The sequence below is a fragment of the Leptinotarsa decemlineata genome, unplaced genomic scaffold, assembly GCF_025532065.1.
Source record: "Leptinotarsa decemlineata unplaced genomic scaffold, Ldec_3_MD MMD2_tig00026330_RagTag_RagTag, whole genome shotgun sequence".
Taxonomy (NCBI): Eukaryota; Metazoa; Arthropoda; class Insecta; order Coleoptera; family Chrysomelidae; genus Leptinotarsa; species Leptinotarsa decemlineata.
Genome location: NW_027412690.1, coordinates 8643431 through 8658158, shown reverse-complemented (window position 1 = coordinate 8658158; position 14728 = coordinate 8643431). Strand labels below are relative to the sequence as shown.

General features: G+C 35.8%; 1 protein-coding gene across 8 annotated transcripts in view; it reads right to left on the bottom strand.

Moving 5' to 3' along the window:
• Positions 1-14728, bottom strand: part of ReepA (Receptor expression enhancing protein A) — a 40563-nt gene that overhangs the window by 11872 nt on the left and 13963 nt on the right. For all 8 annotated transcript variants that reach the window (XM_023162806.2, XM_023162807.2, XM_074183089.1 and 5 more), the window contains exons 2-5: positions 13537-13609; positions 6767-6843; positions 4245-4365; positions 3316-3417 (exon numbers count right to left, since the gene is read on the bottom strand). In XM_023162806.2, the coding sequence (XP_023018574.2) occupies positions 3316-3417; positions 4245-4365; positions 6767-6843; positions 13537-13609 (373 nt within the window). The remainder of the gene's footprint in view (positions 1-3315; positions 3418-4244; positions 4366-6766; positions 6844-13536; positions 13610-14728) is intronic.

The following is a 14728-nucleotide window of genomic DNA, read 5'->3' as shown; positions in this document are numbered from 1 at the left end:
AATCCAACATATTTTCTCTAATGTCCAGGTGATCCAAATTTATTCCTCACAATTGTTAAATCTATACTGTCGAAAGGTTTTGAGAGATTGAGTATAACTCAGACGACATATTTATTCTGATCAAGTTCGGAATATACAGAATTGAGATGCCACAGAGTCGTTTTTTTTTCGAAAACCATGTTGATATATTTATTTATTTATTTTTCAAAGTGGACGACAGTAAGAAAATTTGCCAGTAGTTGTCTAATATAGAAGGGTCGCTTTTTTTAAACAGCGGAAATACAACAGCAATTTTCATCAGATTTGTAAATTTTCCTGACTGCAGTGATGAATTGACAAGTGTGTAAGAGGAGCTGAAAATTCTTGGAGGTATCTCATCAATAACTGAACTAGGTTTGTTTTTCAGTTAGACCACTATATTCATAATATTATTTTCAGATACCATCTTTTTAAGCACGTCAATAATTTTCTCACCTGTAGAACCTTCGTGAAACAGAACCAGGCAAAAACGGCCTTCGTCGACTTCATCGAATCCCGATCACACAATTTTCATGTTGACGAAAATAATAAAAAAAAACTAGTGTGGCAGTTATACATTATTAGTACGTAATTTCAACTACTCTAAAGTCTTTTAAAAAAAGTGCAAATTAAAAATGATACTTACTTGGTGAATAGGTGAAAAAGCCATGCAGTGCACACTTAGCAGCCCATTGAATCAAATTGTGTGTTGCTAAGGTTTCGGATGAATTCCAGAGAAAGATTATGAGAAAATCATATAGGAATTATGTTTAGTTAATTCAGCAAAGGTTAATTGTGACTTATGTATTCAAAGAACATTAGTTGCAGTAAAAATTGTCAGTCGCAACGAGGAAGAGGCACAGGAAGTTGGAATTTCCAAGTAGTACCTTCAGTTTCAATACAAAAAGTATAATCCATTATTTTGTGATTGCTTTTTTTATTTTGGGGACTGTCGTTTTCTCTGTCAAGTGCCAAAAATTGAATATTGTGAAATGAAATGCAATATACCTACGACTTCTTTTATTTGTAAATCTATTTCATAAAAATCACATCCTAAAATAATTATACGCTAATCACATCCTAATATTATAAAATATTTCAAAAAATACACCTTTCCGCTTCTAAGGAACTTTCAATCAACATAACCTTAAGAACTTTAAAAAATTATTCAGATATCTAATTATTCCTATAAATTAAAATGATGACTTCAACCTAAAAAGTCACAGCACACGACATCAACATTAATCATAAAAACACACTTACAATCACACAACAGTCATGATTAATAATTGAGATTATGGCAAAACTATGGAAATTCATTTCACCTTCTCTTATTTAAAACAATGTTTTCCACTACAAAATACCCAGAAAGGTGAATGTGAGATTGGAAGACTAGTATCTGTTTTAACATTTCTAATCGGCAATATAAAACATCATTTCTGCTAAACTTCAGGTAATTGGTATGAACTGTTGTGTTTTTCGAAAACATATCTGCCAAATAATAACCATGTGGTGAAGCCTATATTTGTAAAAAATCTATTGACATCATATGTTTGGGACAAAAACGAATCATTTGGTTGGTTGAGGCTCCAAAATGATAAGTATTCAGAAAAATCCTCCCACCAAATCATTTGTATGTTGTCCAATATCAAAATATTTGCAAATGAGTTTACTGCACGGTAGTAGTTAACGGCAAAGTTCAGTAAGTTCAGTCGCTATTATCTACATCAGTCTTAACTTCCTTAGTCTTTCTGGAACTTTTCCTAGTGCCTGCTGTTTTAGATTTGGAAGCCTTTTTGGCAGTCGCTTTTTCTTTAGAAACCTTTTTTTCCGATTTTACCGGTACAGGACTGTCGGAGAAATCTTCGTCTTCGGAAAAGTTGGTATCCATTAGATAATCGGTTGTTTTGGATCTTTTGACTCCGTCTACTTTGTGTTCAGTGTGGGTCGATAAGTGGGAATCGGACAGGGAAGAGACTAATAGGGATGGCGGGATCTGAGTAACTGACTAAAAGCGTGAAAAATAAAAAAAATGTTAATAATATTAAATGAAAACAAATTGTGCTTGATGAAACAAAAGAGATGTTTTATACATTGTTTTATGACTCAGTATCGGTATATTTATTTAGTAATGAACTAGCCAAGGAATTTTCCTGCAGAGGAGATCCGGGAGGTGTGGCTGTCTCCCGTCGAAGTAAGAGTCCTAAACGACTCCTCTTCCTAAATTGTTTGCATCCCTACGGAAGAATGTATGACACTGAGCCCACCAGTGATCTTCAAAGGAACTTTTGAGGTTCTGGACGCTCTCTCGTCTTATAAAGACTTTTCACGGCTCTGTCGTGATCGATCTCCTTTCCGTAGCAACTCGTAGAATCCTTCATGGACCATGAAGTTACCAACTAATCCGATCCTTAGTCTACAGAAGAGATGGACGTCGACCAAACAATCCTAACCTTCATCCTAAGGTGTGTTTATGCGAGCCGAAGGGTGTATGACTCTAGAGCCAACTCTGTCCCCAACGGAACACCCTCTCATCCTAAAAAGCCTCTGGCTTTGTAGCGATGGATCTCCTTTCCGTAGCTAATCGTAGAACCGAATAATCCGATCCTAAGTCTACACAAGACATTAACTGAATTACTCCGGCTATCATCATTGTAACATCGGATAAAGAGCAAGATCTTCTCAGTCCTTCAACTCTTGAAAAGCCTAGGAGGGTAGGTGGTGCAACCAGGAAGCGACTTATCGGCTCTTCAAGAGCAGAAAATCCCAAGGATCTGCCAGCACACCCTTTCAATTAAACAGTGATTCACCTAAACTAGAGGCGAAAAAGCCCTGCATGGCTGAATCTAGTGTATCATCAGGTAAATGACTCACATATGCATTCATATGGGAAGGCTGCGGTCACTTTGAACAGCCGACAATGTCAATATCGACCAATCAACTGAATTCTCTTCAATATATCATTACGACTACCGTAGACGATATTCCAGTCTACAGGTGACCTGAAGGTATTGGGAATGCTTTTCCTTGCTGATGGGTTCAATTAGTAAGTTAGGTGATAATTTTGGTTCTGACCATCCGACGACGCCAATATCAACCAATCAACCGGCCTCGGTGGCTAAAGCTAGTCACCGGTTAGGTTCTTACTAGAAAATGACCATGGTCTGTCAACCTTGGAATGGAATCATCCAAATAAAAACAACTCACATATCTTTTGTTCCATTCATTGTGTGATAGGCGGAAATTAAATAGCACACAGAAAAATAAACCAAGTTAAATATTCTAAAAAGGACTCACCTTTAGAGCTGTTTGCATAAGAGCTGAAACTCCTTTTGAGCCGAGATCAAGAACCTGCTTGTAGCTCTGTTCTTTGGCTTTTGAGATGTATTCATCGATTTCCTAAAAGTGACACAAAAAATTAATTCTTCATATTTCATAGTGAACGTCTGGGTTTGATTAGTAAAAAACATGAACCGGAAAAAAAAATATATGTTTTTATAAGCTACAGCTGAGCTGAAACTCCTTTTGAGCCGAGATCAAGAACCTGCTTGTAGCTCTGTTCTTTGGCTTTTGAGATGTATTTATCGATTTCTTTGAAAATATCGATGATATTTTATAGTAAAAGTCTGGGTTTGATTAGTAAAAAAACATGAACCGAAAAAAAAAGAGAAACATATGTTTTTACAAGCTACAGCTGAGCTGAAACTCCTTTTGAGCCGAGATCAAGAACCTGCTTGTAGCTCTGTTCTTTGGCTTTCGAAATGTATTTATCGATTTCCTTGAAAATATCGATGATATTTTATAGTAAAAGTCTGGGTTTGATTAGTTGAAAAACATGAACCGAAAAAAAAAGAGAAAAATATGTTTTTACAAGCTACAGCTGAGCTGAAACTCCTTTTGAGCCGAGATCAAGAACCTGCTTGTTGTAGCTCTGTTCTTTGGCTTTCGAGATGTATTTATCGATTTCCTTGAAAATATCGATGATATTTTATAGTAAAAGTCTGGGTTTGATTAGTTAAAAAGATGACCCGAAAAAAAAAAAAGATTTTACAAGCATAGGTCTTCAATGCTGTAAATTAAGCAGTAGTACAAATGGAACTATCTTAAGAACCGAACACAAGCACTACATAAATGTTCCAGACTATCAAGGTTGAGAGTGATGCAAGTGATTGGCCGGTTCATTCAGTAACGAAAAGTTCATCGGAAATCAAATTCTGGAATCTTACCTGTTCTCTAGAGCTGAGAGTAGGATGAACGAATTTTCTGTATAAAATACTGGAACCCTTCGTGGCTGGTGACAGCAACCAGATGACTAGTATGATTTTTATTTCAAAGTAAAATGGAAACCTGGACAAAAAAATCAATAAAGCAATGTTCATTTCACATATTCTCAAATTTCGAGTTTATTAAAAAAACATTGTTGACATACCTAGCACTTCTACTAGATTTTTCACGTGATATGTATAAGCTTTTGAATTTGATGTCAGTGATTATATTTTCAATATAACTCTAAATGAAGTAGAAATTTCAAAAAGTTATTAATTGATATACGAAAGGAGAGAACTATCGTAATAGTAATAGTCACAGATAATCAACATAAACTTACTTGGAAAATTCATTTTCATTCAAAGTAACGAATACTTTTCCTTGAAGTTCTTCTATAGAAATCTATTGAGAGAATATTCTTTTCAGGAAGAAGAAAGTTTATGTATTCATGTTTTCGACACAACTCCTTATCAGTCACCCCCTCAGGTCAAAAACTTCAAACGGAATAATAGTCTACTGACACTTCATTGGAAAAGCCTTTCAGTTCTTTATTTAACTCTGTAAAATTTTTGACATTACAACTATGAGCTATATCACAAAAAAAAACACAGTTTAGTCCTAAAAAAGTTTTATTTTTAATAATAGACAAGATAACCGTTCAGGAATAGTCAATAACGAAGGCATTAATATCGCAGTTATAGGATCAAGATGCCTTAATGAAAAAAACGCAGTTATTGACTAAATTGTCCTAAGATCAAGAGTTAGTCGTATTAACATCTCTTCATCGACACAAATTCCACTCTTACAAAATTAAAATGATGAATGAATAGGTCATATGCATGTAATATAAAATAGCTCATTTTAATTTTTTTCTTAATCTATTCTGATACCAGATCAATGTAAATGAGTTCACATGACTATATACTTTATAAATTTTAAATAGTTCATAATTGAAAACGTAAAAATTACGAGAGAGATTCAAATTAGGTAAAACGCAACGGGATTGGTAGGATCTTAGGATGACGTGAAAGTCCATGTCAACAACATTTATTTATATCCTGTTCTATATATTCTATTATTGTTCTTACACGCTTTGTTGACACGTACTTTGACGTCACATGATCCCGCCAAATGGTCGACCGTTTGAATTGTCAATATTTTTTTCTGACTAATTATTCATGTTTTTGGCATCTATCTCATGTTTCCAGTATTTGTATGCATTATATAATCGATTAGAACAATTAGAAAAAAATATGCATGCGACCTATTGAAAGGTCGGTCGGTAGCTGGTCGGTTCGACGTGGGATCTTTGTTCACTCACTCGAATTGACCGCCGTGTCGGTCGGTGGTTCAAGCCCCAGCCTGAAAGCTTGATTTTCACTTGCTATCGTCCAACCCGTGTTAGGAATCACACGTTAAAAGTTAAGACCTCGTTAATCCTTAGCTCGCACAAGTTTCTACTTCTGAGGGTTGTCGTTCGTAGGGATGAGACAGCTGGTTAATGGAAAAACAGATTTTCAACACATTTTTCGACAGAACGTGCAAACCATAAGCCAACCTTGTTGTACAACAGATATTTCTCAGATAAATGTGCCTTTGGCAGGTGAATCATCAAAATTTCCAAGTGAATAAAATAACAACATGGCATGCTAAATGCCAGTCCAAATCCCCAAAAACTAAATGTTTGAGTAGAAATTTTGGGTAATCATATTATGGAACCATCCATTTTTGAAGCAAGGTGATAATAAAGTTATGCCAGCGTTAACAACGCCATACAATTGAATTTCTTAGTGCGAAATGGGTTAGTTTTTCATTTCGATGGCGTTTCTTCCCATTGCATAATACCAAAGCGTTAGATCCACGATAACTACTTTCCAGGTGGGTGGATTGGAAGGAGAGGTTCTACAGAATGATCATCCAGATTCCCCGATTTGACACCACTTGAATTCTGTTATGGAGATGGTTGAAATCAAAAGTCCACGAGACACAGCCAACTTCTGTAGACAACTCAGGGGAGAAAATTATCATGTACTGTAGGCTACTAACTGATGCTATTCTTCACAATGTAAGGGAGGAACCAGAGCCTCATTTATACTATTGTATGCAAGTTAATGGCGCTCATTTTGAGCACTTGTTGAAGAACATTTTTTTGGGTAGTTTCATTTTCAATTTTGAAATGAAACATGAACTTCAAAAAAGTATTTTTTTTTGACGTTGCTACCGTTGTAATATCAAAAATGTTACAGGGTTGAATACAACATTGAAAGGCTTTTCAAATAAAGTAACATTCGACTGTTATTTCCATTTGGAATTTTCAACATGTACGTGTTAAAATGAAGAGGGAATGGTTGACAAGGGGTAGATTTTTACGCAGTATCAATATCGAATGACTTATTTAGTGTACTTGTGTTAACAACAATTTTGTTCAACAGTACTTATGTGACTTTCCAGACAAACAATTATATACCTTATATTTACTTACCAACTCAAGAAGACATCTGTGAAGGTTTCGATACAGGTAAAAAGGGCAAAAACTATCCAGTACATCATCCATTTTACCTGAAAATAATGTTGTCATTAGAAATGTAACTATTATTCTCCAGCACAAGATTTTAAGAAAATAAGATGAAACCAGAAAATTTTTGAAAAATTATTTATTGGGTCTGAAAATTAGCACTACCTAAACTTTGAAAAAGTAAACGACTCAATGTTGCAGAATCGCTAATGTGACTAATCTATTTTGGAATAATTTAGTCAATTTGCGGTAAGGTTCCATTATTTAGGATTTATTTGCCATTTCACTTGAATGAGTATTTCTATCTCAAAATAAAATCTCCACATCTATATTTAAGGTCGACCTCCTAGAATGATGCAAAAGTCTATTAGATTATTTAAAAAATTTCGTCCGTTTCTTTGCTGTGTGTTTGGTTTGCGAAGTTTTGTTCCGGAGACTTTAGCCTCGAAGATGAGGATTGAAGTGGTCGACCTACAATTATCCAGGACGAGGATTTGAGGACACTGATAAAGACTGACCCATCACTTGAGGTGCGTGAGATGGCGGAAGAACTGGGCGTCAGCTGCCATGCAGTTTTTGATGGTTCAAAAAGTATTGGAAGGGTCAGGAAGCTCGAAAAAACGGCCGCCCCACGATTTGAATGATAGACAGAAATTGTCACGTTAAGAGGTCTGTTCTTCTTTGCTTTTGCGCAACCAAAACGATCCTTTTTTGGATTGAAACGTCACTTGTGATTAAAACTGCATCCTCTACGACGACAAGAGACGTTCAGGATAGTGGTTGGACACTGATGAGCCACCCAGGCACTTACCAAAGGCGAAAACCCACCAAAATTGTGGCTACTGTATGGTGATCAGCGTGTGATTCAATAACTTTCTGCAACTGGGCCAAACCCCCATGGGTTGGGCTATCTATAGGGCGCGTCCCCAGGTAGCGGATAGGGGAACGGCTAGGGGACTGGGGGCCCTGTCCGGGAAGCCAATATGTGGCCCTACTAACGGGATCGCCGGACTCCTGGTCAGTGGCAGAAATAAGTAGGGTGAGGGGAACTAAAACTACCCAGCCTTCCCAAGCTAAGGTGTAAGGAATCTTGCCGACAGCTGAATGGCCGCAGGTTGATATGCGGTTACGAACTATCCCCTTGGGAAACCGGGCGAAAACTCATTGTAATCAGCCTTCCTTTGGTAATGCGGGGCTCTGCCAGAGGTGACCAACTATCCCGTTGCTACTCGTGGGAACACACATAAATGATACAAACAAAACAGACACAACAAAAACCAATTCCGAGGCTGAGAAGTGCTCACCTCAATCTATGGCAGTCGCTGGGGATGGACAGGAATGTCCACCCCACGGCTCCGAATGAGGCCGGACTTAGCAGATCATCTCGTGATGTAATACAAAGGCGGCGCATTTGCGACGCCGAGGCCAAAAGGAGAAAGAGAGAGAAAGAGGCAGGAGTGGCAGCAACTATAAGTGCATCCTCCACCTCTCCCACTCCACCTTTAACAACAAGGGCACTTCCTGCTACGGGCGCCATGATCTCCGCCTTGAATAAAGGCAAGGAACAGGCTGTCCCTGCAGGAAAGCGCCCTCACTTGAATACCTCCACTAGGGGAACCCCAGGAAGGTTGAAGAAGCCGTACAACGACAGTAATGTCGCTGCAGCTTCCAAAACCTTCGCGGAGGCCGCCGCGAGATATCTCAAGGTTGCCAAAGAGAGTGTGTGTTCGGCGAGTCTTGGCCTACACCTACCAATATGAAGGAGATGTCTCCTAGTGACCTGTCCACCTTCCTGGAAAGGACAGGATGGACGATGACCTAGAAGGACAACTCCTTGGGAGGATGTACAATGGGTCACATGTGGCCTAAGTGCTGTGGGAATACAGTCATCCTCCCTATTATATACATAGGTACATACATAACTGGGCCAAACCATAACAGTAGATTTGCTTAAAAGGGTCATAACTGGTGACGAATCAGGGGCATATGGTTATGACATCGAACCCAAAGTTGAATCGTCCAATGGTAGAACCCAGGAGAGCTAAGAGCAAAAACAGTACGCCAAGATCGATCAAATGTCAAGGTTTTGCTCACTGTCTTTTTTCCCTAAAAGCGGCTTAGTACATCAGAAGTTATTGTCACATGGTCATACGGTCAATTCATGGCTTTTGCATCACGATAATGCACCTGCTCACTCGTCACTGCTTGTTCGTAATTTTTTGACCAAAAACAACACTATAATAATGCTTCAGCCACCGTATTCACCAGATTCAACCCATTGCGACTTTATCCTGTTCCCACGATTGAAGAGAGCAATGAAAGGACGGCGTTTTGTGACGATTGAGGCAATCAAACTGAATCGCTGAGAGATATATCAAAAAGTGGATATCAGAATTATTTTGAGGATTATAAAAACACTGGCACAAGTGTATTATATATGAGGAGGACTACTTTGAAGGAGACACAATAGAAATTGATGAATAAATATTTTTGAGAAAAATAAAAATCCACCTCATTTTTTCAATTGACCTCGTATTTTGAATAAATAGTGAGAATAGTATATTGCAAAACAAGTGAGAAAAACGACATATTTCTCATGAGCGCATATCAAGCGAGTGAAAAATGTCATTTTCTCACCAATTCCGTCACATATAATGTAATGGCAACATAACTTTTCCTACACACCAGAATCGAGATAATTATCGACGCAGTATTCGATAAGTTGTCAATACCGGTAGATTGATTTTCGTGGAGAGGTATAGCGACAATTTCTCAAATGACTCAATAAACCATGATAATGAACAAAATATTTCCTGTGGGACGAGTTTCCCATTGCATTCAAATCTCAATCTTGAACTGAAACATTCCTAAGATGACACCTTTCTTCGATCTCTTGGTGTCCTATTTTCGTCCTCGGTTGTATCTATTCCAGTATTCCGACCAAGTTTTCATTGGAATTTAGTGTGTCGGACAAATCGACGACTACTCTAATTTGAACGGAAGTCGTACATAAATAAGTTCCAAATATAAATCTGGTCACACTAAGTTAACATACATGAACCATAACAAATAATAACGAGTTACAAAATGATGGTAACTAACGTGAATGCCATCGCTCTCTAAAATGTATATACAACTGGAATAGAAACAATCGCAATAACACATTATATGGGTCGAATTGGGAAATATTTTGGTTTCTGTTGAAAAGATGCATTCGCCCATTTCCTTATTTCAGTATGTAACATTAAAATTATTACGTTGCAAACCTTACTTTATAGCGTTCATTCAAGTTTCGTTTGGTTGTATTAACAATGATCAAGTATGTCACAGGCCTTCAATGAATATGTGTGAGAAAACATCGGAAAGTCAGGAAATTAAAATTTTGTGGAGAAAAGCACCTTGAAAGTGAACATTTCTTCGAAGATCTTAGAAGTATAGGATCTACCAAAAATCATTCAACATTGTGACAAGGTTTCTTTTATAATGAAAGACAAGACAAAATCAGCTCAATATACAGTTTATTGTGTAGAAACATTTGTTGTTACTTCAATCAGATAATTGATTCTAGGATAGATTCAACTATCCTTAAAGAATGGATATAAACTTAATTTCACTAACAAATGCAAGTCAATAAATCGATGATTGTGTGATATTAACAAAAGTTCGCCAAACTTCATTAAGGACTGTATCTTACATACAACCTTTCATTTATTTTCCGTTGTTACAATTTAACGAGTTTATTTTATTTTTGTATTATTTAATACTTGTAATATGTTGATCGAAGCTAATTATGTTATATAGCATTTTTTTCAACATTTCCCGTAATGCGGAATGTATAAATTAAAAATGAATCGATGTGTAGAAGAGCGAGGACAGCAACAGAAATAAATTCAAAATGATATTTCTTCACTACCTGAATTTAACAAACTCTAAAATTCCCTGTCCTAAAATATGATCAAAGGACCTTTCTTGGGTTGTTGATTGAAAAGAACACATTTAGGAAAGCCCAACTACCTACAAACTATTTTAAAAAGGATATTTCCGTATTTTACATGGTGCTAAGGTACAGGATGATTCCTCAACACATAACAACAGTACAAAGCGCAAGTACATATTCAAATAACTTAACATTTACCATTAGCATAAAGACAGTATCATCAATTAACAGATATGCCTCCAAATTTCGAATTATCAAAACATGGCTCAATGCTCTTGTAGATCCCTTCTTACAATTTATATAATGAATAATTCACTTCATTCCAACTTCTTCCTGTGAAGTTTATACGTTAAACTGATAATACAACAATTAATCCACACAAATATATTTCTAATAAATTTGCATGCTTTTGGTATCTGGCATTTCGGCAACACACCACAGTAGTTTTCACTACTGTTGAAATTGAAGAGCAACAATCTGTTCACTATCCAACCACATCAGGTGTAACGCAGGGTTCAAATTTTGGCCCTTTATCCCCCTTATTATGTGACCAATACGAAAACTATAATTCTCTACAAAGTTTTCTTATAACTTGATCGACTGCTAAACAATTAGTATAGTGTTTTATTGTGCTACGAAATTTTTCAATCGTTTTGATATATAAAAAATTCAATTCAACTTGTCATACTTGCGATATTCGTGAAATTGTACAACCAATTAGGTATCTGGACGAATAAAAGATAATAAAGGTGTTACCCAAGGAAGTGTACTTGGACCTCTGTTACTCCTATAAAATTATGATGCAGAAAAATATTTAATTTACTTTTTCGCCTACGATACGCTTGTATATTCCAAATAGTTGGACATATATTGGTTGAAATAAAGTTTTCCCATGCAAATTATAACCACTGAAAGTCGCAACTTGTCCAAGATAATGATTCAAATATTGTTGTACAAGTTAATGAGAGACAACTGTGATGAAAGACACGTTTGAATAACTAGGTAGATATTATTGGAGGCAGCGGAATACATTTTAATTATGCAAATTATGTTACCGAAGAAATATCTGCAAAAATTTAATAGAAATAGAATACAACAGTTACCTCTGGCATGTATGTGTTTTAATTCCTCTGAAATCATCCCCCTCTCGAATAAATCGAATATTGAGGTGAAATTACCAAACTGCGTTTGAATAAAATTCAGATAGAAATTTATCCAATTTGTCAGTAAAAGGTACGCCTCATAAATTCTGCCTTGTTTCAAAAACAAAAAAATATTAATTCGAATTGGAAAAGGATGACGGGACATGCCTTTTCTCGAATACTTATAGAAAACTTCAAGTTTGCCAAATAATTATATAAACGTTGAATCAATATCTTTCAAAATTGACTGACAAGTGACATTTCTGAGCAAATGTATCAATTAGCCCTTCGTATTTGATTCAAAACCTATAAATGACTGGAAGTATCCTTTAGAGATGATCCTATCAATTTGCAAATTTGTCAAAAACTGTAATTTATAGTATTCTCATATGTCCACATCCACATTGACTTATTTTACAATATTGCTGAATCAAAATGAAGTTTACAGCCTGCAAAACTTGCGAAATAGTGCACTGAGAATTATCCAATCTCTTCTCCATTCATAAAATAAATTGATAAAATTCAATACATAATTTCAAAAAGATCCTGGGACGACGATGGAAAGGAGGCCAGGCCCTTAGTTTATTTCACAATTTTTTGTTAACTCTTTCAAAAATATATTGCCAACAAATAAAATAATTTCAACAATAATAATGAAGTACAATATTTTTATGTCTGTACACGTAAAACATTGTTTGAAATAAAAATGTAAAAGTGGCTAGCCCGTCAAAATTTGGATATTTGATTTATCTCTATTGTGAGGGCCCCTCTGTTGTAGAGGCCTTAGGACAGGAGCCTCGCCTGTCCTCTCCCAAATCCGGCCCTGCTTGACAACACAAGCACAATAACACGAATTATGTGGTTTCAATTTATTGAAACCAAATTCAAAAAGTTTTTATTGGGTGACGACTTACTCATAACATAATCATTTATTTTTTTCAGAATTTAATTTTACATTTATCAATTCATGACTACATTCAATGTGAATCTTTTTTATTCATTAATACTAAAAGTGAGATCTTCTTTTTGTTAGTTAGCACTCTTATTTACTGAAGTCTGCATCATATGGATTTTTTTAATAATAAATATAATTTAAATATCTTTTCGTAGTTAGAATTTGCTTGACAATGTATTATAAATAGCTTAATTTTAATTGGCACATGCAACCTAGGACCTACATATCACCAATATGAAAATTATGAAATATTTCGTTCGAATCGGTAGAGCAAAAATTCTAAAAAAATTAGAATGACTTGGAGTGACGGTAGAGAGATGAAATTCGGTGGGGGGGCTAAAATTTAAAACTGAATAACTGTTTCCTGGGACACTTTTGAAAAATTACAGAGGCAATCCGTATTTTCAAGCAAAATTCAAATTTCAAAACAGCTCCCCATGTAGTGCGAATATTGATGGTGTCGCTGTATATATTTTTACGAATTATATTGAGGAATGAATAAAATTATTTCAGCTTAAGAATCTCAAAAACTGAAATCTTTTGATACTGAATTCAACTCACTTGTTCTTGTTTTTTTTTCTAATATAACATATTTAATGAAAGTTTCCTTTTAAAATCAAACAACATTCTGACAACTTGACCTACTGAAATACTATAAAAAAGTGCGTGCTCAACCAAAACTAATTTTAAAAAAGTTACTCACGTATTGTTTAACGTCCTTGGACTTCACAGCCTTGTAAGAAGCATAAGCGGGATACAGCGTACCGAACAGCAATCTGAAAAGAGGATAAAGAACCAAGTAAGTTACCGCTTTGTGACACACCACCGCGGCGAATGTCAAAATCACCCCCACATGCAACAAAGACGGTTTCAAGTGTCTCAGATTCGCCAACATTTTCGAACGCGAAACGACGAGTACAATTCGAAACGTCGCGTCAAAGTGCCGTCGACGTTCTCAAAGTGCAACGATCCGATCTATTTTCGAGTCCTTCCTGAACTGAAGTTCTTCTGTGGGTAAATTTAGATACACCACTACCTCGTAGTGGTCATAAAGTGCATTACGAACCGAACGGCACCAATTTGCTGTACAGGGTTTACGCCTTGAAGGATAATTCATTGTTATTACTTTCGCTGAAGAAATTCGTCTTACGATGGGCTATTGTTCTTTAATGGGACTGAAGCTTAGTACCATCAAACATTGAACTGAAAAATTAGGGCCAATTCATACGTCTCAGTCTTTGTCTCTGTATTAATTTTAGTCCGAAAAAAAGTGCAATGTGTATGTTTCAATAAAATCATTTATACAATCTTCTATGTGCTTGCCTTTTCTTTTTCCTTGAATTATTGTAACCGTGAACGTTTCCGACTTTCAACTTTTAGGACTAAGACCAGTAAGTCAATGTCAAAGTACAAATACCGCTTGACAGGGTATTGAAATCGATTCATTGTTGACACCTGATGCTTGGTGCTGTTTGGAAAAAAATGGTAGTAAAGTTTATTTATTTATTCATTTACGGCAATGCCTATTTTTTACAAAATAATTAACAAATTCACATATATGTATTTGACAGTAGGTTAAGGAAAAAATAAATGAAATAAACTTTTAAAAAAATCGTAAAAATGAGTTAATGAATTACAATATTTACACAGTATTTTTGAATGTTTCCAAAAGAAGAATTAAAAAATTCTAAATCTACATTGTATGTATTTGCAAGTCTCAAAATTCTACCTACAGATTCATTCCGGCGATAGTTGGTGCGACAAAAGGGTCCTTTGAAGATTTCCGAATTTCTTGTTGTCCTTGGATTCACATTTAAAGTTATAAGTTCGACAAGTTCCGGGTAATTGATGCTACCATTGATTATTATTTAATGAATTAGTTTAAGATCTGTTTC